Source organism: Microcaecilia unicolor, chromosome 4 (assembly GCF_901765095.1).
Source record: "Microcaecilia unicolor chromosome 4, aMicUni1.1, whole genome shotgun sequence".
Lineage (NCBI taxonomy): Eukaryota > Metazoa > Chordata > Amphibia > Gymnophiona > Siphonopidae > Microcaecilia > Microcaecilia unicolor.
This window is the reverse complement of record NC_044034.1, coordinates 240,300,178-240,326,029: the sequence shown is the minus strand read 5'-3', so window position 1 is coordinate 240,326,029 and position 25,852 is coordinate 240,300,178. Positions and strand designations below refer to the sequence as shown.

The 25,852-nt window shown below is 41.4% G+C and overlaps 1 protein-coding gene across 1 annotated transcript in view; it reads right to left on the bottom strand.

The window, feature by feature from the left end:
• The window catches only part of SLC15A1 (solute carrier family 15 member 1), a 178,212-nt gene that overhangs the window by 28,847 nt on the left and 123,513 nt on the right, over nt 1-25,852 (bottom strand). Inside the window, 8 exon segments of the mRNA XM_030201355.1 lie at nt 3,230-3,340; nt 3,342-3,353; nt 8,738-8,778; nt 8,781-8,818; nt 20,593-20,681; nt 20,810-20,842; nt 20,947-20,991; nt 24,786-24,875. Coding sequence (XP_030057215.1) covers nt 3,230-3,340; nt 3,342-3,353; nt 8,738-8,778; nt 8,781-8,818; nt 20,593-20,681; nt 20,810-20,842; nt 20,947-20,991; nt 24,786-24,875 — 459 coding nt within the window.

The window sequence follows — 25,852 nt, the reverse complement described above, 5'->3', positions numbered from 1 at the left end:
TTCATGTGTAAATTTAGGCACTGGATTGGCACCTAAACTTTACATGTAATTTGAAAAAGGGGGCGTAGAAATGGGAGGGTCATGGGTGTAACAGAGGCATTCCTAAAATTAATGTGCATTGTTATGGAATAACAGGGATATGTGCATATATTTGCACCACGTTTCAGTTGGTGCAAATGGCTGCACCTAATGTTAGGCGCGATTCCTGAGTGTAAGCGCTATTCTATACATTGTGCCTAACTTTAAGTACAGCTTTTAGAATAGCGCTTTTTTCAGCACCATATATATAGAATTAAGGTTACCATATTTGCTCCCCCCAAAAAGAGGACACATGCCCCACACCCCCAACAAATTGTCCAACCCCTTAAGAATGACATCATGAAGCTAAAACCAGTCAGCTGCAGAATGATAACTCTCTCAGCAGCCAATCAGTAGAAAGCTTCCCATTCTAACTGGCCATTAAGTCCATTCGGAAACACAGTCTGAAGTTTGAAAATTCATTTTTGTTCTTTTTGATAGCGACAGTGCGATAAACACCCCGATGTCCATTATCTAACAACTGTTCAATCATGCAGCATCATAACTGGTCAAAGGAGTGCTGTAACAAATCACAGTGTTTAGCTAAAGGCATGTGGAGTTTCTTAGCATTAATGGTATGTTTATGCTCAATAAGACGTGTTTTTAGCTTCAGGGCCGTGCCAACACGGTAAGCGAGGTAAGCACTGCAGGGGGGCGCTGACCTCTGGAGGGCACCTGAGGTCTGCTCAGTTGCAAAATCTTTTACCTGAAGTTGTGATTCTCCTCTCTCCCCTGCCCTCCCCTCTTCACCTAGCAGTGCTCACTGAGGCAGGCAGGCTCTGCTAAAGTTGTTTGAAAGAATACAACCAGTGCTATATATGTCTTTAGTATGGGAAGAACTCCTTAGTCAGGGTGAGCTTGAACAACATTCAAATTAAAAAGAATAGGTTTGGAGGGAGGTGTGCAAGTGAGACTGGGGAGAAATAAAAAAATAGTGTAATTGTTAAAATCTGTAAGTGGTTCAAAGTTTTTCTGAGCATGTACACCGAGAGGAGGGCATGATGACTGCAATGATGTGTGCATAATTATCAGGTAATCTGAGATAGCTAGAGCTAAAAGCCATTTCATTGGCTGATGGTTCCAACAGTAGTTTCAAAGAAGTTTAGCTGACTGTTAGTGTTTGAAGAGCTGGTAAGTGAAAATTAGATGCTTTTTTTGTGTTTGGTTTTATATTAAAACATTCTCCTTGGATAGGAAGAGTAAGAGTTTGTGATATGTGAAAATACATTTGCTTTAATTAAATTGCTAAACTTTAGAGTCAGTGCTAGCGATCATTTTCACGGTAAAAATCATAAAAAATTATTGCGATCACAGTATTTTGCAAGAAAGGCTTGTAAGCCTTGCCATGATTGCTATTGAGAATGATATATGTGCCCAGTTAGATATAAAAAAGATTTAATTACCAATTTTGTGAACATGAAAGGCACGAAAAGCTAAGTGTTGTAAACCCTTTATTGTTCAGCAATCCCACAAAGATGCACTCCATCTTTCAGCTCCTAATTCCTTTGCATCTTGTGCCACACGGGGGGGGGGGGGGGGGGGGGGGGGGCCCAACTGATAGTCTGCAGGGGGGCACCAGAGACCCTTGGCACGGCCCTGTTAGCTTTCATTTGGTTTGACCTATATATCTTAAGCCACAAGGACATGTAATCATGTATAGCACTGCTTTCGAATTGCAGTCAGTCGAACTTTTCATTTGTATCCATTTTTTACTGTTATCATCCCAAAATGTATTGGTCTCATCCATGACTGTGCATAAAGTGCAATGACCACATTTACAATGGCCTAAACCTAGAGTCAATTTTTTTTTTAGTCCACACATCAGAATGGTACAGTATATCTGCTAAATTGGCTCATCTTAAGTATGCCTATCATGCCATCTCCTCTGTGCAAAAACTTCAACCAAACAAAGGCTAAAAATGCATCTGATTGAGCATAAATATACCATTAATGCTAAGAAACTGTGTGATTGAGCAGTTGTTAGATAATGGACGTCGGGGGTGATTTATTGCGCTACCTCCATCAAAAGAACAAAAATGGATTTGCAGACTTCAGACTGTGGTTCTGAATGGACTTAATGGCCCATTAGAATGGGAAGCTTTCTACTGATTGGCTGCTGAGAGAGTTATCAGTGTCTGCAGCTGATTGGATTTAGCTTCATGATGTCATTCTTAAGGGGTTGGACAATGTGTTGGCGTCTTTTATAACCGGCCGCCATTTTGTGCCTTTCACTTTATTTTCAAGACTGGTGGACATTATCATGAATTCCCCTTGAGGCAGGATCGAAACAAGGATCCCTCTGTCAGGGCAATAACGGGTGGCCACCGTTGGGTTCTTTGGTTTGAAGCCGAGGCTCTCCGTGGTTGGATGAAGAAAGAAGTTGTTCTTCAGTCCAGTGGTGAAGCTAAGTGACAGTTTCTCTCTGTTCACATATGGGCACCAGTTCTTTAATTATTGGCAGATTTCTCCAGTTGTTTTGAGAAATAAGATGTTTTGGCTAGGGGGACTATCTCTATAGCAAAAAGAACCCTCCGTGTTTTGGGCCACAAGTTTTTTTTCTCCTTTTTTGGAGTTATTTACTCTGTGGTTGGTTTTGGAGGCTTCTATGAAACCAGTGATGATGAGTCCATTAAAGGGGAGGCCATCTCTGTAGGCACCCTGGACTCGTGAGGTTTCACTTGTTAAAAATTTGAGTTTTGGTAAGATAGTCCACTACCCATCACACTATAGGGAGAGCATCTTGTGTTGTGTAATTTCTAGTATTTTGTTGTTCTTTAGCTCCAGATTTAATAATATGAAATACATATGAAATAATACTAAATAGATAAATAAACCGGGAGACATTTTACTTCTGTCATTTTAGCACTCCTCCTCACAGTCAAAGTTGATGGTCAAATTAATTTTATTTATTTATAAAATTTCTAGCCTGCATCATCTACAATTCTGAGCCGGTAACAGAATACAATCATAATTATATAAACATAATACATAAACACAAAACAACAGAACAACGTAACAAATTCATCATCAAAACTATCCAGAAATAATCAAAAATAAAACTTCTAATACAGAAATCCTAAATTAAAGAGCTGGAAATGGTCAGCTCTTACATAGTCAGAGGTATGGAATTAATACAGCATGCACTGCTTACCTTCATAGATTCTATTGTTACGTTGGGTTCATTCTGTGGAAAGCTTACAGTTAGGTAGCTGGACTCTAAATTTATTACTTTCAGTTGGGTTTGGCTTGATGTTGGAAATTTTTGGAAGTGTTTGCTGAAGGAAAAAAAATGTAGAAAATATTCAATTCAACATTTACTATATGAAGTCCCTAAAACAGATTTTTTATTTTTGTTTCCTATGTACTGTCTACATGCTAGAAAGCTATTGTAGTGGTGTATATTCAGGTACAGTAGGTATTTTGTTTTGTCCCTAGAGGGCTTACAATCTAAGGGATCCTTTTACTAAGGCATGTAGGCACCTATGCGCATCCAATGTGCGTCAAATTGGAACTACCGCTCAGCTACCGCATGCCCCGGGTGTCTGTACACACAAACTTATCCTACCACAACATTACTGTATTTGGTCATACCAGAATTAGCGAACGCCTTTACGGTACATGTAAGCCACATTGAGCCTGCCAATAGGTGGGAAAAATGTGGGATCCAAATGTAACAAATAATAAATAAAATAATTCCATTTTTGATGCACGTACAAAACACATGGTAGACATTTCTACCGCATGGCGCTAACCGGGTAGTAAGTATCAGTGTATGCACGCTGACACTTACCACCAAGTCAATGGGTAGCAGTAAGGTCTCAGGCTGAAAATGGATATTCCCCCCTCAGCCATCTCTTTTCCAAGCTGAGGAGCCTAACCTCTTTAGCCTTTCCTCCATGCGACTGCCAATTGCTGCCAGACTTTATTCCTGTAGTTGGTACACCAAGATAAATATCAACCATGCTGGCTTGGCTCCTCCTTCAATTCTGGGTAAGTCTATCTCCTACCTCTGTGTGTGAAGAGGATAGGATTTCTATATGTAGCCTCTCCCTGGGATAAAATCCAGGCTACAGGACTGAGCAAAACAAAGATCTTATGGTTCAAAGGCAGGAGGAGACAATACCTTCCTCTTTGACATTGGCTGGTGACTATGAGGCATATTTTCAAGCACTTTGGGAGGCTAAGTTCCATAGGTTTCTATGAACTTTGGGAGGCTAAGTGCCTTTGAAAATATGCCTCAAAATATTTCCCGCTGAGACTGACTCTCATGTGCTAGGAGTTATTTTGGACTCCTCTCTATCTTATGGTCCTCAGATTACTAAGTTCTAGAAAAAATAACATTATTTGAGGCAGTTGTGATACTGAGACCTTTTTTTTTAACCCAGGAAGCATTGCACTCTGGGTCCAAGTGATGATATTGCCTCGCCTGGATTACAGCAATGTACTCTACTTAGGGCCACATTCTAAATATCTTTTAAAAAATTATAACTTATCCAGAAAACAGCTTTAAGGATGATCTTTACAGTAAACAAGTTTACTAATACCTCAGAATTTTAAATGTATACTGGTTTAAGGGTTTTGTATACTATTTCAGATTGTTTATGGATTTATTTCTCAGTTATTAATTAACATGATTTCTAATACACTTTTCGGTCACTCTCCCCGACTAAGAGACCAGCTTGTTTTTTTTGTCCTCCTTCTTGTAAAATGTGCACTTTTGGAGGATTGTTAATTCTATTTTCTCTGGTATTATAATCCCTGACTGGAATTCTCTTCCTTTAGTCACTTGTACGGTCTGTGCCAGAGCCGGTGATGGGAGGCTGAGGACTGGTTGGTTGGGGAGGCGGGAAGTACTGCTGGGCAGACTTGTACGGTCTGTGCCCTGAATAAGGCAGGTACAAATCAAGGTAAGGTATACACATATGTTTGACTTGTTGGGCAGACTGGATGGACCATGCAGGTCTTTTTTCTGCCGTCATCTACTATGTTTATGTTACTATGTTAGTCACTTGTACTGAACAAAACTACTTGAAATTTCGCAAGTTGTTGAAAACTTATCTCGTTGGTAGAGGTTAACTATTGCTTTGTAACTTCATTTATTTATAGGCTTTTCACCCATATATTATGACATCGTTTTTACTGTACACTGCATTGAACCTAGGCTTGGGATAAAGTGGTTAAGAAGATCATATTGACATTGACCTTGAGTGTTCTAATGGATGGATGGTTTGATCAGGTGTTGTAGTGTACCAGGAGGTGAATCACTTACTGCATACTGCGGACAATACCCTTTATGTATGCTATACCTCTTCTTAACCACAGACCCAGAAAACTTTTGGGGCCCTTTACTCAGCTGTGGTAAGTTTTGCACTTACAACATGTTTACTGTGCTATCAGGCACTGCATGTACTGTGGTGTGGGCCTACCATAAATAAATAGAGCTACTGCGATGGTGCACCGAACCATACACATCCGTCTCCTCACATACAATCTCTTCTCCCATGACAACTCCCCAACACCAGAATGGTTTCCAATCTCTCCCCACAACACCCTCTAACACAGGCATAGCTTTCAATCTCCTTCCCCCAACACCAGCATATTGTTCAATATCTCCCCTGACATTGCCTCTGATCCCTTTTCCCAACAACCCCTGACCTAGGCATAGCTTCCAATCTCTCTCCCCCCCCCCCCCCCCCCCCCCCCAGCACTGGCATTGCCTCCGATCCTTTCTCTTCTCCTGCCCTCCCTCCACACACACATAGGCATAAATTCCAATCTCTCCCACTGACATCCTGTTTAAGCTCTCAACACCCCCCTCAGTTTAAAACCCCACTCCCCAGGGCAAAAGAGCCCCCTGCTAAGGTGGAGGTCCTGGATAAAAAGTGTTTTGCTATGCAACTTGTTCAGTATCAGAAGCAGATCTGGCCCCATCCTCCTTCAGACCGCTGCTAACTCGAACAAAAGAACTATTATATGGCCAACCAGTGTAACCAAAGCAGGCTGGGTGGATACTGGAAAGTTAATCACCACCATTCAGGATCGATATATTGACAGCAATCCAAGAGGCTGGATGTAACAAAAGACAGATCAACTACCTGAAACCCTAGATAATGACTCTCTAAATCTTGTCAAGTACATTTCTGGGGCGTGTATACCATAGTAGTTGGTCAGCCCAGGATGGAAGCATGTGACCAGCTACCATGCTTCCATCTGCAAAACCAGAAAGAACTAGTTTCAGCTTACCCCTGAGTTTTGATTGGATTAATACACCCCACCTGACTTCAGCCTATGGCCCAACAAGAATTATAAAAAAAACCTGAAACACTCTCAGTCTGTCTCTCTCTGGACTCTGCCTGCACTGCTGTCTCTAGACCCTCCCTGAAGTCTTGGGCCTTGCTGGACTTCACCCACACACCCAAGATAAGACTTTCTCCAGTTCAACTACCATCGTCTTTCCCCAGCAAAGGATCCACCATCCAGCTACAGAGGACAAGACCTCCTTCACCACTCCAACCAGCAGCAGAAAGGAATACATCTGAGCCTCAATCAAAATGAGTTAATATTAATCCAGCATAATTAATAATTCTGCCTTGCTTACAATATTTATCTTGTGGCATATTCTCTCTTGTATAAATCCCTAAACTGCCTTCTAAAATTATTGCATTACCGTATTGTAAATAAACTTTATTTGTACCTGATAATAAGTATCTAGTCCTTATATTCTGAGCACATTTCTTTAAACCATTATACAATGCAGGTTAATGCAAATATATATCCTTATTACAGCTCTTATACAGATATTATAAGCAAGATACTAATAGTGGCTACTGGAAGGAAGATATCTCACTGGAAGTATAGCAATCCTCCTGGAAGGTAGAAGTTAGGACCCAGCTTAGGAGTGGAGCGTGGGGCTGAAACCTTCATGAGTATTGCCTGTTATAGTTTTTTTTGTATTGTAATATCATAGTTCAATATTCAGGCACAAGTTAACCGGGTAGGAGCAGCTCCTACCAGGTAAAGTCATGTTACTTGTCATGAATAACATCTGGCTCTGCTGTGCTCCACCCCTGGATCACAGGCAGAGCCAGATGTTATTCAGGTATCTACCCAATATTCACTGCTGGGGCTTAGATCTGGGCATATTGGGGACAAATATAAATGCTTGTCTAACTTGACCAGCTTGTTATCCAGGTATAGGATAAACTGGATATTCAATGCCTGTATCCAGGTATGCCCTGGCACTGAATATCTAAGTTAGTCTTCGGTAGGTGCTAACCACTGTAGGCTGATTATATATCCATATGTCTTGCCTGTGTTAAGTACAGTTGTTTTCCTAATTGCTCCTAAGGAGCCAGTATGAATAAATAAGAGGGCATTTTTCACTGGTTGCCCTTAAGTAATACTGACCATCCTAGCACATGTATGCTTAGTGCAATTTGCACACCCAATACTAGATATTGCTGATGTCATAGCTGTGACATTTCATATGTGAAGAGGGATGATAAGGCTCATACATAGGGAAACAAGGAAGTTAATGTATTCCATATCTTGAACCAGAGAGCGTACGATTTCCTTCAGTATAGGCTTACCTGTGTGCAGTTCTGTTCGAGCACCTGAACAGATACCCTGGCACAACTGTATTGCATAAACTTTAATTCGTCAGATATTGCAAATAGCTATTCACCTTGATCTCATAAATAAAGTGAGCCCATTGAGATTCTTTTTTTTAAACTCCATCTCATGTACCAATTCAAGAATTATAAAGTAAACCTTGGAACCTGATCACTATAAACCTGTTATTTAACAAAATCAAACATTTCTTTTTCCAATTTCTTCCATTTAAAGTATAAAAAATATCATTAATTCCAAGGAAGACTGACTTTAAAAATTATTTGTTGATCCTCACTTTGAAAGGACAGTCAAAATATACTGGAGTTCTTTTACAAAGGCACACTAGCGTTTTACGCGGTGCTAAAAATAAGCATGCGCTAACTCTAGAGGACATCCATAGGAATATATGGGTGTCTCTAGCATTTAGCGCATGCTTAAAATGCTAGCACACCTTGTAAAAGACCCCCTCTATTTCCCTTCAGTTTTCAAACTAAGGGGGAAGTTATCAACATGGGCTACAGTTAAGACAGGTTATTTAACCACAAGTCGTGCTATTTTAGGCACAGGGTCTCAATGCATAAACACTGGGCATGTGCTAAAATAGCACAACTTGTGGTAAATAACCAGGGCTTATTTGGACGGGGTACTGAGTACCAGCACCTTTTCCCATTGTCTGTTAAAATTGACCCATGCCCCCAAGTTTTAATGAAAGAGCTCAGGCTCTACACACCAATTCTGCCTTGTCATAGATTCTGTGACTGGTTCAGGAGGCCTGGCTATCGTGGGGGGTGGGGTCCCTCAGTGATTACCCCACCCCTGAATGGTGGCCAGGCATTGCTAGAAAAAACGCACTGAAAATAACCCATCTTAACAATAGCCCATGTGGATAACTTTCTCCCTAATTGAATTAATATTAAATACATATTTTAAAATATCTTAAGCAAGGATCACCTAGGCTCACTGAACTCTACAGAGGGGTATTATATGAATTAAAAACCCGACCATTGGAGCTCACTGGGAATTTTAAAATATTTAAATTTTAACTTACATCAATATTGATTTGCACCAGTGCAGCAGCAACGAAAGCCTAGCCGCAAAAAAACATTCAACCGTCATCCTCTTCAAGGGCCTATTAGTAACAGCAGAAATGTATGCATTGTTTTTTCTAATATAGCATTTATTTATAACACTTTATCCAAGTTGGCATTACACTAACACTGTAGTTAATTATGGTCAGCAGTAAGTAACCTCTGACACAATCTTCTGCTGCATTTATATGGCATAGGGAGAAGCCTCAAGATCCAAACTAAAATATTAACCAATTCTTTGATAGCAAAACAGCTGTAGAAAACATTTATACATTTGTCTGCATTTTAAAAAGACTATGTAAAGTCTCTCTCAATCCTTCTCTAAAAATGAACATTATTTTATTAAAAAGAGGTACATACCGCAATAAAATGCAAGGCTTAGGAAACTTATTGCTCTTCTTGAACAAATATTGCCCCTATCTTTGGAAAATGATGATCCAAATTATTAATGTTGTCAACTCTTGAAGAAAGCTTCCCAGATTATTCATTCCATTTTGCAATTACTTTATCATCAGAAATTTATCTTTAAATATAAAATTTTATAGAACTTCATCTGGGATATATGGAGGGGCATAATTGAACGAAACGCCTATCTCCATGGGCGTTATCTCCGAGAACGGGTCAGTGAAGGGGCGGACCGAACCGTATTTTCGAAAAAAATAGACGCCCATGTTTTATTCAACAATGTGTGAGCTGGGCGTTTTGTTTTTCAGCGATAATAGAAAATGAAAGCGCCCAGCTCAAAAACGAATAAATCCAAGACATTTATTCGTGGGAGGGGCCAGGATTCGTAGTGCACTGGTCCCCCTCACATGCCAGGACATCAACCGGGCACCCTAGGGGGCACTTTTACAAAAACAAAAAAAAAGGTCAAAGAGCTCCCAGGTGCATAGCACCCTTCCCTTGTGTGTTGAGCCCCCCAAATCCCCCTCAAAACCTACTGCCCACAAGTTTACACCATTACTATAGCCCTAAGGGGTGAAGGGGGGCACCTACATGTGGGTACAGTGGGTTTGGGGGGGTTGGATGACTAATAAGCATTAAGCAGCACAATTGTAACAGGTAGGGGGGGATGGGCCTGGGTCCACCTGCCTGAAGTCCACTGCACCCCCTAACAACTCCTCCAGTGACCTGCATACTGCTGCCAGGGAGCTGGGTATGACATTTGAGGGTGAAAATAAAAAGTTGTGAAACATCATTTTTTTGTGGTGGGAGGGGGTTAGGTACCACTGGGGGAGTCAGTGGAGGTCATCCCCGATTCCCTCTGGGGGTAATCTGGTCATTTAGGGCACTTTTTGGGGCCTTATTTGTGAAAAAACAGGGTCCAGGAAAAGTGTCCTAAATTCTAGCTAAAAACGCATACTTTCTTCCCATTATCGCTGAAATGCGCCCATCTTTGTTCGGCAGATAACCACGCCCCAGTTCCGCCTTCGCCACACCTCTGACACGCCCCCATAAACTTTGTCCGCATCTGCGACGGAGTGCAGTTGAAAACGCCCAAAAATCGGCTTTCGATTATACCGCTTTATTCGTTTTTGTGAGATAAACGTCCATCTCCCCGATTTAGGTCGGAACTTGGGCGTTTTTCTCGTTCGATTATAAGCTGGAAAGTGGTTAGTTGCTCATAGATGGGGGAATAGTTCTATACCTTTAGTTAAATTACAATTTTTCTGTTCTGTCTTACATATATATATATATATATATATATATATATATATATATATATATATATATATACACACATTTCCCATTTCAGTGCTTATTTATCTATTTGTTGCATTTGTATCCCACATTTTCCCACCTATTTGCAGGCTCAATGTGGCTTACAATTTTCCATCATGACTTATGCCATTTCAGAGTACAAATACAATTGGTAATATATATAGAAACATGGATGTTATAATGATCAATCAGGTAAAAAAGGGGAGAACATACAATTGGAAACATATATTGAACATGGATTACATAGTAAATTAGGCAGTATGATATAGGGAGAAAATAGTCCAATTGTTAAACAGATGATGGAGAATTATGGTTCCAATTAAGTGTCATTATGGTATGTCATGTCAAAGAGATGTGTCCAGTGCTTTACCGAAGTTTGTTAGGTTGTGAATTATTTTCAGGTCAAGTGGTAAAGCATTCCACATTTGCGAACTCAAGTATGAAGCTGGACGCATGTATTACTCTATATTTTAGACCTTTACAGCTGTGGAAATGAAGATTTAGGAATGTGAATGCTGTTCTTTTTGCATTCCTGGGTGGTAGGTCAATGAGGTCTAACATGTAGATCGGGGCATCACCGTGAATTATTTTATGCACCAAAATGCATATTTTGAAAGTTCTATGTTCTTTAAGAGGAAGCCAGTGTAAGTTCATAATTGCAACTTGTTTTTCATTTTCAACAGTAATATGTCATAATATACTTTTTGAAAACTGACAATCATAACTGGATAGAAAGTATGAACTATTTTAGATAATCAAGTTAGTCTAGACCAGTTGTTCCCAAATCTCTCATGGGCACCCCCAAGCAATCAGGTTTTCATGATATCTACAAATGAATATACATGAAGATTTGCATTCAGTGAAGAAAGTGAAGGCAAACTTATTTTATAAATATTAATTACAAATATCCTGAACAGCTGACTGGCTGGTGGTACTCCAGGAAAGGTTTGGGAACCACTGCTCTAGTTAATTGTGGCTCATTACCTTGTATGAATGCTAAGGGCTGAAAGACTTGATTGTTCGATAATTAGATTTTAACTTTTCCTTATTTATTTTTCATTTACATTTTTAGTTGAAGAAAACAAAAAAACATTTCCAAGAAAAAAAATTCCTTATTCAGTAATAATTTTTCCCACAGATACAAAACCAGAGAAAAGTTTTAGGGGCCTATTTACTAACATTTGTTAAGGTTTTACATCTAAATCATCTTAACATCCAAGTCAGGGTGCATTAAGCAGGGCCATGCCAACGCGGTAAGCGAGGTAAGCGTGGCAGGGGGCGCCATCCTCTGGGGGGCGCCCCGCCGTGCCATGCTTGCCTTGCCCTCCCGCTCCCATGTCCCAACTGCCCGCCCTCTTCTCCCCCCAACAAAATCTCTTTTAAATTTACCTCCGTCCGGCTGGCAGGGCAGCGAACGGCGCAGCGTCAGTGAAGGAGGCAGCGCTCCCGACGTCTCTACTAGTCTTCCCTTCGCTCAATGTCCCGCCTTCTTCTGACGTCAAGGAAATGACATCAGAAGAAGGCAGACATTGAGCGAAGGGAAGACTAGTAGAGACGTCGGGAGCGCCGCCTCCTTCACTGACTCTGCGATCATCTTCACGGGGGGGGGGGGGGCGCGCGCTCCAACCGCTTGTCTGCGGGGGGGGGGGGGGGCACCCGATTCCCTGCGGGGGGCGCGCTACCCGTCCCTTGCAGGGGGGCGCCACAGACCCTTGGCACGGCCCTGGCATTAAGTATAAAATCTCTGTATTAAGGGGTCCTTTTACTAAGCTGCAGTAAAAAGTGGCCTGTGCTGGTTTGGACGTACAAAATTGGCACGCACTGGGCCATTTTATACCGCAACTGGGAAAAAGGCCTTTTGTTAATGGAGCAGTAAATGGCCGTCCTCTAATATAAAAAGCAGCATGAGGCTATTTACCACCTGAGCTATTAACACCACCTGTTTATTTGGCGGAAAGGGCTCATGCGCTACTCGTGCGATAATCAGGCAGTGCACACCAATGTGGTTGCACTGCCGATCACTGCGAGGAATGCCCCCCCCCCCCCATGGTAGAAAATAGAAAATTATTTTCTACTGTGGGAGACAGCGCATGCCAACTTTCTACCTGTTGTGAAAATAGGGGACTCTGCACATGGCAAAAACTCGCACTGCTGCTAGGGAAGAGCCCTTTTACCACAGCTTAGAAAAAGTGGCCTATAGGGAATCAACTCAGGCCATGTTTGGCACCATTGAGGCGTAGTTTCAAAGCCTTTAGACTTACAAAGTTGCATACAGGCTTATTTTCGAAAGAGAAGGGCGGCCATATTCTGACCCAAATTGGGAGATGGCCGCCCTTCTCCCATGGGCGCCCAAATCGTATAATCTAAAGTTCCCGGGGGCGTGTTGGAAGGGTAGTGAAGGCGGGACAGGGGCGTGCTTAAGAGATGGCTGCCCTTGGCCGTTAATCGAAAAAAGAAGGGCGGCTGTAGCAAAAATTTGGTCCGCTTTTTTTGGACCCTTTTTTTTCACGACCTGACTTCTCCAGTGGTCACCAACCCCCTCCCACCCAAAAAAAAAAACAACTTTAAAAACTTTTTTTGCCAGCCTGGATGCCAGCCTCAAATGTCATACCCAGCTCCATGACAGCAGTATGAAGGTCCCTGGAGCAGTTTTTTAGTGGGTGCAGTGCACTTCAGGCAGGTGGACCCAACCCCCCCCAAACCCACTGTACCCACATCTAGGTGCCCCCCTTCACCCATAAGTGCTATAGTAATGGTGTAGAGTTGTGGGGAGTGGATTTTGGGGAGGATTTGGGGGGCTCAGCACCCAAGGTAAGGGAGCTATGCACCTGGGAGGTATTTTACTATTTTGTTTTTATTTTTAAAACTGCCCCCTAGGGCAGGGGTAGGCAACTCCGGTCCTCGAGAGCCGCAGGCAGGTCAGGTTTTCAGGATATCCACAATGAATATGCAGGAGATAGATTTGCAAGCACTGCCTCCATAGTATGCAAATCTATCTCCTGCATATTCATTGTGGATATCCTGAAAACCTGACCTGCCTGCGGCTCTCAAGGACCGGAGTTGCCTACCCCTGCCCTAGGGTGCCTGGTTGGTGTCCTGGCATGTTAGGGTGACCAGTGCACTACGAATCCTGGCCCCTCCCACGACCAAATGCCTTGGATGTGTTCGTTTTTGAGATGGCCGCCTTCGGTTTCCATTATCGCCGAAAACCAAGGTCGGCCATCTCAAATCCGCCCAAATCCTAGGCATTTGGCCGGCTCCAACCGTATTATTGAAAGAAAAGTTGGCCGCCCATCTTTTCGATAATACGGTTGGGATTGCCCCTTCTCGTAGCCGTTCCCAGAGATGGGCGCCCTTAGAGATGGGCGGCCCCTTTCGATTATGCCCCTCATACTAACCAATGGAACTTTGTAAGTCTAAATGCTTTGAAAATGAGCCTCATTGCCTTTCATCAGGAATCTAACATCACATCCATAAAACATAAATAAATCATGCATATAGTAAATTAACATAGTACAAAAACATATATGTTTAAAAAAGCTATAAGAAAAATAATAATAAAAGAAGCCATTTTTGTATTTAAAAAAGGTTATGCAATTTAACATGTATATAAAGATTCTAAAATATTAACAAATATATAAATAAAATTAAAATATTATTAATCATACATAACACTTATATATGGTGGTAAAGGAATCATCAAACTGCCAGTATCAAGTTCAATGGATACTTTGCAAATAAATCAATAAGCAAATATTTCCACAAAATTTAAGGAGGAGTACTGTGCATTACAGGCAAATACTTTAATAACAGGACATACTCAAGAAAAACATACCTAAATGATATAATAAATGAAACTAATATCGTTTTCTGACATTTCAATCTAATAGATGCTAAAAAACTAATTTCAAGATTGATGACAACAGGAAAGCATGGGGTAAATGTGAAATAGCTGAGACAAAATGGGGTAGATAGTTGGGTTTCCCAGAGGTCTGTGCTGGGACTTTTGTTTTTAACATATTTATAAATGATCTGGAGATAGGAGCAACTAGTGAGGTAATTAAATTTGCTGATGACACAAACTTGAGGGTCTTACTAAAACATGAGTTATCTGCAGCAGAGCCCATAGGAATAAAATGGGCCCTGCTGAAGATAGCTCAAGCTAAGCTTTAGTAAAAGACCCCCAAAGTTATTCAAAGTTGTTAAATTGCAAGAGGATTGTGAAAAATTACATGAGGACCTTATGAGACTGGGCATCCAAATGGCAGATGACGTTTAATGTGAGCAAGTGCAAAGTGATGCATGTGGGAAAGAGGAACCCGAACTATAGCTACGTAATGCAAGGTTCCACATTAGGAATCAACGACCAGGAAAGGGATCTAGTTGTCATCATTGATGATACATGAAGCCCTCTGCTCAGTGTGCGGTGGCGGCTAAGAAAGCAAATAGAATGTTAGGTATTATTAGGAAAGGAATGGAAAACAAAAATGAGGGCATTATAATGCCTTTGTATCGCTCCATGGTGTGACCACACATCGAATATTGTGTGCAATTCTGGTCACCGCATCTCAAAAAAAGATATAGTGGAATTAGAAAAGGTACAGAGAAGGGCAATGAAAATGATAAGTACATAAGTGGAGTGGAGGTGCAGCCTAGTGGTTAGTGCAGTGGACTTTGATCCTGGGGAACTAAGTTCGATTCCCACTGCAGCTCCTTGTGACTCTGGGCAAGTCACTTAACCCTCCATTGCCCCCTGGTACAAAATAAGTACCTGAATATATGTAAACCGCTTTGAATGTAGTTGCAAATACCTCAGAAAGGCGGTATATAAAGTCCCCATTTCCCTTCCCTTCCCTATATTGGGACAGACCGAAGGTCCATCAAGCCCAGTATCCTGTTTCCAACAGTGGCCAATCCAGGTCACAAGTACCTAGCAAGATCCCAAGATAAAGGGGATAGGATGACTTCCTTATGAAGAAAGGATAAAGTGGCTAGGGCTCTTCAGCTTGGAAAAGAGACGACTGAGGGGAGATATGATAGTGGTCAATAAAATAATGAGTGAAATGGAACAGGTAGATGTGAATCGCTTGTTTACTCTTTCCAAAAATACTAGGACTAAGGGGCACGCAATGAAGCTACAAAGTAATAAATTTAAAATGAAACAGAGAAAATATTTCTTCACTCAACGTGTAATTAAACTTTGGAATTTGTTGCCAGAGAATGTAATAAAAGCAGTTAGCTTAGCAGGTTTTTAAAAAGGTTTGGATCGCTTCCTTAAAGAAAAGTCCATAAGCCATTATTAAAATGAATTGTGGAAAATCCACTGCTTATTTCTTGGATAAGCAGCATAAAATGTATTGTACTGTTTTGGGATCTTGCCAGGTATTGCTGGGCTTGATGGACCTTCCATCTGTCCCAGTATGGCAATACTTATGTACTTATGACAAAATGCTAACATGTGTAGATACCTTCAATAAAGTTCAACTAATGGAAATACTTTGTTCCTTTTAGTAACTGTGACTGATTAAATGAATGATACCGTGCATATGGAGAGCAAAATGGGAGCTGTGAAACGAGAAAACCTTTGAGACCATGCAAATGAATAGCAATAAAAACGTTTTTTTTGGAAAAATGACTTGTAGCTCAAGGACCTGTTGTGTACCAAAATGTGCTACATGCATAGTATTAAATCAATACCATAATTCAGAAAATGAGTGTGGTGTGAGTATTTACAAATTAAATTTACACCCCATGAATTGCTGAAGCATAGTAAAGGTCTATTCAAAAGTTATTTTGCTTACAAATGATGCTTCTTAATTTTGAATTTAGTAGGACAGAGTCATCATGGGTTCAGCTATGGGAAGTCTTGTGTCACCAATTTGCTTCATTTCTTTGACGGCATGAATAAACATGTGGACGAGCCTGTTGATGTAGTGTATCTAGATTTTCAGAAAGCTTTTGACAAAATTCCTACTGAGAGTCTTCTGAGAAAATTAAAGAGTAATGGAATAGGAGGCAATGTTTTGGTGTGAATTAGGAATTGATTATTGGACAGAAAAAGAGGGTATGGTCATTTGTCTCAGTGGAGGAGAGTGAATAGTGGAGTGCCTCAGGGATCAATACTGGGATTGGTACTATTTAACATTTATAAATGATATGGAAATTGTAAAAACCAGTGAGGTGATTAAATTTGCGGATGACACAAACTATTCAAGGTTGTTAAAACACATGTGGACTGTGAAAAATTGCTGGATAAACTTAGGAAATTGGAAGGCTGGATATCCAAATGACAGGTGGAATGTAATGTGGACAAATGCAAAATGCACATTGGAAAGAATAATCCGAGTCATAGTTACCTGATGCTAGGGTCCACCTTGGGGGTCAGTACCAAAGAAAAAGATCTATGTGTCATTGTAGATAATATGCTGAAATCTTCTGTTCAGTGTGTGGTGGCCAAAAGAGCAAACAGGATGCTAGGAATTATTAGGAAAGGGATGGTAAATAAGACCAAATATACTATAATGCCTCTGTATCACTCCATAGTGCGACCTCATCTTGAGTGATGAGTCACCAGTACAGACAAGCTGCCTCTCGGCCTGCCTTGCCCGAGCCTGTCCTGTGCTGTGTTTTGCCTCTCTGATGCAACTTCCTGTGGATAGGGCGCAGCACAGGAAAGGCAGCTTGTATTTAGCGCAGCCTGTGCCCAGGGCCCCTTTGAGCATCGGTATCACTCTCTCTCTCTTTTTCTCTCCTCCCCTCCATGCGAGTCCTGTATCTCTCCCTCTCCCTTCCACCAGCTCTCCTCTGTATACCCTGTACCTCTCCAGCAGTGGTGATCAAAACAGTTTTCTGCCTGCATTGGAGCCTCTTCCCTGGTTCATCCCACCTAATTTCCGTGTAGGCAGGACGCGCCTGAGAAGAGGCCCCAGTGCTGGTGGAGAACTGCCTCAATCATAGTTACTGGAGAGGTACAGGGGCTGGGACTATGGAGGAGAGTGAGCAAGAGGGAGAGATGCAGGTCTCATAGGGCGGGGAGAGAGAGACTAGATTGGAGGAGGAAGATTGAAGGGGAGAGATGTCAGACCATTCGGGGGTGGGCAGGCTGGGATGAGAGAGGAAGAGACGTGGCAATCAAGTGGGGTAGGGTGGGTAGGGCAGGGTAGTACAGGAAGAAGGCAAGAGGGAAGGGTGAAGCTGAATATGGGAAGAAAAAAGGACAATGAAAAGATGCTGGGCAGGGAGGAACATTAGGAAGGGAAAAGGGGGAAACAGAGACACAGGGGGCAATGCTGGAAAAGGAGAGAGATGGGGGACCCAGGAGCAATGCTGGAAAATGGAGAGATGGGAGACACAGGAGCAATGCTGGAAAAGGGGGAGATGGGGACACAGGGGACAATGCTGTAAAAGAGGGGAGATGGAGACACAGGGGGCAATGATGGAAAAGGATGGGGCACGGAGAAGGCAGATGCTGGAAAAAAGGGGATGGGGACACAGAGAAGGTAGATGCTCAAAAAGAGGGGGAGATGGGGACACAGAGAGGGTAGATGTTGGATAAGAGGGGGGAGAGGGGGACACGGGTGGATACGGGAAAAAAGGGATGAAATGGAGACACAGGGGGCCGATGCTGGAAAAGAAAGGACAGAGATAGGGACACCGCGTGATTGTTGGAAAAGTGGGGTGGGAGATGAGGACATGGGAGCCAATGCTAGAAAAGAGTGGAGGGTAATGAGGACACAAGGGGGAGGACGTTGGAAAGAGAGGAGGGAGATGGGGACAGGTGGTTGTTGGAAAAGAGGAGAGGGAGATCGGGACAGACAAAGATAGAAAAAAATATTTTTATTTAATTTCTTTTAATGGTTGGACTGTGTCTGTTTTGAGAAATGTACATCTTATCAATTTTTGAATTTTAGCAGAGTACAGAAGAAAATACTTTTCTGTTTCATTTACCAGAATTGCACTGCTTATAGAGAGTCTGGCTTTTTTTGGCAGAGGAGAAGGGGGGTGGTCTTCATGTCAGTTTTTGTCTGCTTGTTTTTTGTAGTCCCTATTTTTTATGAGGTAAGGCTCTGGAAAACATAGAACTAACCTATCTGAAGACATTACTCTGGAAGACATGAAACTATGTTCTATCACTGTCAGCCATTTTGACTCCACAATACTGTATTTCTACATCTAGAGTCTGTGTACTTCTAAGGTCCACACTGGGGGAGGAGGGACGTGCTAGGTAAGAAGGAAGAAAGAGCTGGGCATTGGAGAAGGAGAAAAGGTCAAGGTAGTGGTGTTAGGCCTAGGGAAGGGGGGCAGGGAAAGTGTGCTTTCCCCTTGCTAATTCATGTGAACGTGAGAGGGAGCATAATGAGAGAAATTTCCCATTGTTGGCAAATTTTCGGTTAAAAAATTATCTTTCTATCTGTATACCTTCACTGTTTTGAAATAGCGGCTTCCTATTCAATTTGTTTTTGTCTCTCTCTCTTTTTTTTAATAACCATAATGAATATGTATCAGATGTATATATGCAAAATATGCTATAATGCGACACCCCACTCTTTGCCCCCCCCCAAATGAAACAGTCAAAACTATACCCATGGGAGTAGACTAATGGTTAGTGTAGTAGATGCTACACCAAGGGACACAGGTTCAAATCCCACTGTAATTTTTTTTTTTGTAAATAAGTACATAAGTACATAAGTAATACCACACTGGGAAAAGACCAAGGTGTCTAAAGTGAGGTATTTTGCAAGCATGCTAGTTGTATATAGGGATTTGTTCTCTTTGCCCAATAAGTGATGTGTTTTGAAGGACTTGTTTAATATTTGCAATGCCGCCTTGATATGGACTTTGTGGCTGTTTGTAATCGGGGTGGCTATTGTGCAGGTGGGCCCTAAGTGGTCATCCTGCACTTAAGGATGGCTACTGGCACCTTTGTTTCCTACAAAAATGAACATTACTATCCTATATAATAATTTGCACCATGGACATTCTGTGAAGCTGCCTGGGCCCGTGCCTCCATTCTGATTGGCTGTGCCTGGGACTGAAACCTTGGATGACGTCATCCAGAGAGCCCAAGCAACAGCAGTGCGGGCCCAGGCAGCTTCATCGAACGTTCATGGAAAATAAAAGCTACGAAAAAGAAAGGACAAAAACCAACCCCCCCCCCCCCCCCCAGAAAAGCAGATTAAAAGAGCTTTGCTTGCTTGACCTCCCGCCGGCCACCTGAACAGCAGCGATGCCTCCAAACCCTCACAAGCATACGCACAATAAGCAGGTTCCAGTGCGCGTGGAGCTCACCGGACTGCTGCAGGATGCCGGCGGTGCAACAAACACTGAGCAGGAGGGAGCAGAGGAAGACTCCCTGGCTCATGAGCCGCTCTCTACTGTGCCGCCTCGAGCCCTTCACGCGCTAATGGCCGTCGCCGCTGCTACTGCCCCGCGCTTCCATATCACAGGGTGCAGCCCACATGTCTCCCTCTAGGCAGCGCGATACTGGGTGCAGCCTGGGCCCCTGAAAGGCATTGCGGGGCTGCAAGCGCGGTGCACTACTCTCTCGACTGCAGGACTCGACGTAAGACGCATAGGGAGGGGGGGGGACAACCCTGGAACTGGGAGGGGGGGCCCTGGAACTGGGAGGGAGGAGGGGAAGATGACCCTGGAACTGGGAGGGAGGGAGAGGGGGGGCCCTGGGACACACTCTCATTCTCACACACACACTCCACTTGCACCCAGTCTCACTCTCTCACACACACACACTCGCACATTCACTCTCCTTCACACAGTGACTATTACACACAGTGACTATCACACACACTCTCTCAAACAAACACACTCCGAGGAAAACCTTGCTAGCGCCCGTTTCATTTGTGTCTGAAACGGGCCTTTTTCACTAGTTTATATATAATTAGATCATATTATGGCCCTCTTTTGCAAACCCTGCTAGTGATTCACTTTGAATGGGCTTCATCAGCATTGTCACATGGGAATTGCTAACGCAGTTTGGTAAAAGAGGCTCTATATTAGCTATTGGGAAATAAGTAAGTTAGCTTTTCATAATCTGTCCTTGGTTGTCATAAAACTAAACATAGTGAATAGTACTTACGTGAAGTTTAATTTGCATTTTCTGATCAAAGGATAAACAATACCATCTACAATGGGGACCATGATGACAATCAAAATAGCATTCACAGTCTGTTACAAAAATAAAATCAAGGTTAAAGGTTAAATCTGCTGGACTTCAATATATGAAGGTTTTTGACATGCTTACATTGGATGTTAAATAGAAAGATCAGGAAAATTAATAGTGCACAGATTATTACCTGCATCTGCTCAGGCTCAATATGAAGAGCTCCCTAAAAGAATATATATATATAACTGGTTAGAACTGACAACAAATTGCACACAAACATAAGACATACAGACAAAATAATTGCAAAGGAAAGGCACTATAACCTACAAAGTCTCCATTCATTGTGGTGGCTTGCAATGTCCATCTTGATCCCTTAAGAAAACAAAATAAAGTAAGAATTGAATACAAACCTAACTATCATTTTAATTGAAACTTTCAGGTGGAATTCAATCTGATAGAAAGGATAAGTAAGCAAACTAGGTTTCTATTACTCTGATTCTTGAGTCAAGAGCTGATAATGCATAGCTGAGGCAGAGCAGCAACCCTACCAAATGTGCTAATTTGTCTATAAAATAAAATTAATGGAGTTCGCTTTCTGATCTCTTTGTATGGATACATATATATTACTCTCATGAACATTAACCTAACTTGTGCAATTGGAAGACCATAAGTTGCACTAATTTTATAAGACAAAGTAAGTGCATACTTTCCCTTTTAAAGTTATTCCAGGGGAGATATACTCATTTACACTTGGGACATGTGCAAATTCACAGTTTTATTTTACACACGTTTATGACCATTTTATAAAATATGTGTATAAATAGAAACCCTACCCAAGTGTCACTGCCCAGGACCATCTCCTAACCAGGTTAGACAAACTTATGTATATACAGTTTATATATATGGTTATGGTTTATTTATTTATAATTCACTTATACCTAAGCAGTGTATAAAATATAACATACATAAAACATAGAACACAAACATAAAAAAATACAACATATCATAAAATCACAATCATTATTATCAAGGTAATAATCACTGTTACTTACGATAATAAATAAACATAATCACTTTCTATCATATTTATCCCAAGCACTACTTTTACTTTAACCCACAAGTTTTCCCAGGGACAATTTTCAATACATACAAAATCCCCAGCCTGCTTTTAATTTCTAAATAGTTACATATGCATGACTTTTCAAAGGTTTTCTGAACTGGATAGTATCCATAGTCATTGTTATTTTCAAGGCAAGATTGTTCCACAACATTGGCCCTGCAGTTGAAAAGGCACCTTTACGAGACACTTCAAAATGTATTTTCTTCAGTGCTGGAATTGTCAATCGAGTAGATGTTTCTAATATAAGGGCACGATTTGGCATATGTGGAGGAGCATTTTCGAAAGGCAGTCCAAGTTAGAATGTCCATGTCACATGTATGTTTGAACAGGATACAGCAAATTCAAACATACATGAGATGGACATCCATGCACTAGAAACGTCCAGCACGAACATCCATTTTACAAACTGAAATATCCAAATTTTGAATGGGGAAAACAAGGGACATGGACGACTCTATAGCAGCATTCTTAGAAAATGGCCACCCAGATGTCCATACAGAGCAGAAGGTCAGCCTAGTGTTTAGTGCACTGGTTTATAAACCAAAGGACCTAAATTCAAATCCCACTTTAACTATTTGTTTTTATAATTGTGAGCCCTCCAGGAACAGAAAAATACCCACTGTACCTGAATGTACACCACTTCAGTAGCCTTCAGGCTTGCTGGTATCTCATATATTTAGGCACTGTAGGTATTTTTGTTTCAGGAGGGCACATAATTTAATGTAAGCCCCCTTGTTGTATAAGTGAGCTGGGCAGCTGCCTAGTCACTGCCTGGGATGGTGAGACAAGGGGTACATAAAGAATTAATTGGTGGGACCAGGACCAGCGCCGGAGTCAACCTTAAGGCTAGAGGGCCAGGCAAGCAAACCTTTCATTAGGGGTGTCCTCAAGAAGGTGAGCATTTCCAAATGCATTATTTCATCTATTGAGAAATGCCTTGTTCTTCAAATTTGCGGCTCTCCCCCCCCCCCCCCCCCCCCGCCCCCCACCAATTCACTTCCCCCTTCTGCTGTGAACTTGGATAGAGAGGCAAAGAGTAGCAGAAAACGAATCCAGATATATGATGGTGGGCTGCCCCAGAGGTCTCTAGGGGCCACCATTGGCCCCCGGGTCTTGCATTGAAGAACACTACCATAGACTTTTAACAAGTCTCTTTCCTGGCAGCTTTATTCAGTAAAAGGTACCCCTCTTGTCAAAATTTTGACAAGCTTAACTTGTCAGTGGTGCTTTGAACTATCCTACTCAAATCACTTAATCACATTGAGTTGTGGTCTATGTTACAATTATTTTGCTTGAAGACCGCTTGAGAATTTTTGATAGTGTAATTACAATGTCTGACCTCTGATCCAGCCTGTTTAGGTATTTTCTTTTTAATACATTTTATGTTTTATACTTTGGACTTTTGGTACTATTTTTTTTGTTAACATCACTGGATTTATAGCACCAGCCTCTTTCTTTCTTGCATATCAGGAACTGCTATTCAAGTGACAGTAATATTATAAAAATAATAATAATAATGCCATAAAGGATAGATCAGGTCAGCAAGGAAAGAACAGTAGATGGAGCTGTTAGCACAGGCAGAGTTACGTTCACATAATGGTTCTTTCTAGATATTCTAATGAGAAATCAGTTTATTGTTCTGTTTAATACGAATGGAAAAGTTAATGAAAAAAGTGAACCCTTTGTCATTCTGGGAAGGAAATACCTCTCTATCTTTTCTCTGTTCTGATAATGGCTATTAGACTATAGAGTGTATCTTGGATATTTCATTTCAGAAACAGGATATTTGGTTTTAGGCAGTTACTTTGATGAGTCTAACAGTAGCAAGAAATGTATCTCTAGAGATGAAAGTGTTTTTAGCTATGATTTCTGTATTTCTAGAAATCTGTGCTTTTACTAATAAAATTACCCATAACTATCACTGAGAAAGCTTAAACAAAAAAAGTTAGTAATGCCATCAACAGAAACAAATGTAACTAGTCTTCCCTCTATACAAAATTATTGGAAACTATCTAGTTGTCGTGAGAGCAGGCATGAGTAATACCAGCATTCATATTTCCACTTGGAACAAGACACAGCATACATACATGCATGCTTCTCAAAAATTGTACTTGGAATGCACGCTTCTCCATTATAAATGGGACTCAGCACCAAAAGAATTGGCTGACATGGACCATCAGCGAGGGTGGGGCCAGCTGTCCAGGAGCAGTGGCAGTGGCAATACAAGGTGTGGGCCAGGAGATGAATCCTTTCTTAAAGTAGGAAGAAATACAGAGTCTGAGAGATGGAGGGGGGAGGGAGATGGGACATAAGAGTGGGGACTGGCATCACCCTAGGAGACTAGGGTAGAAGGCGGAAGGATACTGAGAGACTGGGAGAAGAGGAGGAGTAGAGGGAGACTGAGGGGTGGAAGAAGGGTTAGAACACTGTGAATAGAGGGGTGGGGAGACTCTCTTAATCCATGGTCATCAGAGTAAAGGTAAAGGGTCATGGATTTGATATACCACCTTTCTGTGGTACAACCAAAGTGATTTACATTTATTATATACTTTCTCTGTCCCTAGTGGGCTCAAAATCTAAGTTCTTGTACCTGAGGCAATGGAGGGCTAAGTGACTTGCCCAGAGTCACAAGGAGCTGCAGTGGGAATTGAACCCAGTTCCTCAGGTTCTCAGCCCACAAGTAACAACATCCCATCAGAATCTGACCTCCAAATGTTGACCCTCCCCCAAACTAAACAGTTACATTCCATCTTTCCTGTAGCTGCAATGTAACAGGCTTTTTACTAGTTTGTATAAAATGATCCTTTCAGTTGTATCTTCTTTGGAAATTAAATACCTGATAGCTTTTAAACTAGGTATTTTGCAAATGTTATGACATCTGTTTTTGCAATTAAAACATTTATTTTTTGCAGTTCAGGCTGTTGAAAGATTCAAAGTTAGATCTGGTGATTTTCCAGGCATAAATAAGGAACCATAAAGGTAAACTGATATTCACAGTTCTGTGTTAATATTTTAAATTAAACTTGACCTTATTTTTTTTTCTTACCTGCTGATCAAACAGAGCCCAGAACATGGGGAGAGGAATATACAGCACTAGAACTCTAAGAACCATCTTAATTTGAGCAATAAGGCGTTCCTAAAATGTAAAAACAGTTGGTCAATATAGATAAACACTTTTCCCCGATATTCAAAATTATGTAACCAGCCAGGAACAGCTCCTGGTCAGTTAAATAGCGTTTAAGCACCTCACCACGGATATTCAGCGGGAGTTAACAGGTAATCTCCCGCGGAATATCCCTGTTAGCAGCTATCCATATGACATAGCCAATTAGGCGTGGATATTCAACGCCAAACTATGTTGGGCATCAAAATAGGCCGCTTAATAGGCGGCCTAACCGCTAAAAGTTAACCGGTTAGCACTGAATATCAGCCTGGCATTCAATATCTGGGGTCAGCGTCGATTGTAGCACTTATGCGGGCTGCCTCCTGTGGGATGAATATTGGTCCCTTTATAAATAGAAAAACAGCTAAAACAAAAGAACAAAAACAATCTTCAGCTGACTCTCGTTCTAATGAGAGATAAATCCCTCCCCCTTTCCTATGCCTCAGTTTACCTAGGTGTGAAAGGGAAATATTCATTTTTCCCCTCGGCAAGTATTTCATCTAACTCTGGTTTGGTTTTAATCCAGCTTCTGAAACTTGTCCTGGGGCTTTCACAATCATTCGGGTTTTCAGGATATCCTCAATCAATATTCTTGAGATCAGTTTGCAGGTGCTAGATCTCCAATGTATACAAATCAGTTTCATGTACATTCATTATGGATATCCTGAAAATGCTGTTCTAATAGCTTAGTACTGGAAGACTAAGGGGGTAATTATTAAGGTGTGTTACAGCTATAAAGCAGGTTATTTGCCCCTTAACATGAGTTAAACAGCAATAACATGTGTTTATATTACTGTAATACATGTCAATATAAGTTATTGTGGGATACATTTTTTTAATAGTTGTATTCTTGTATTAATATTAATTGTCTTGTAATGCTGCTTCTTAATTTGTTATGTAAGCTGCATCGAACCTGAGCTTTCTTGGGAAAATGCGGGGTAGAAATGTCA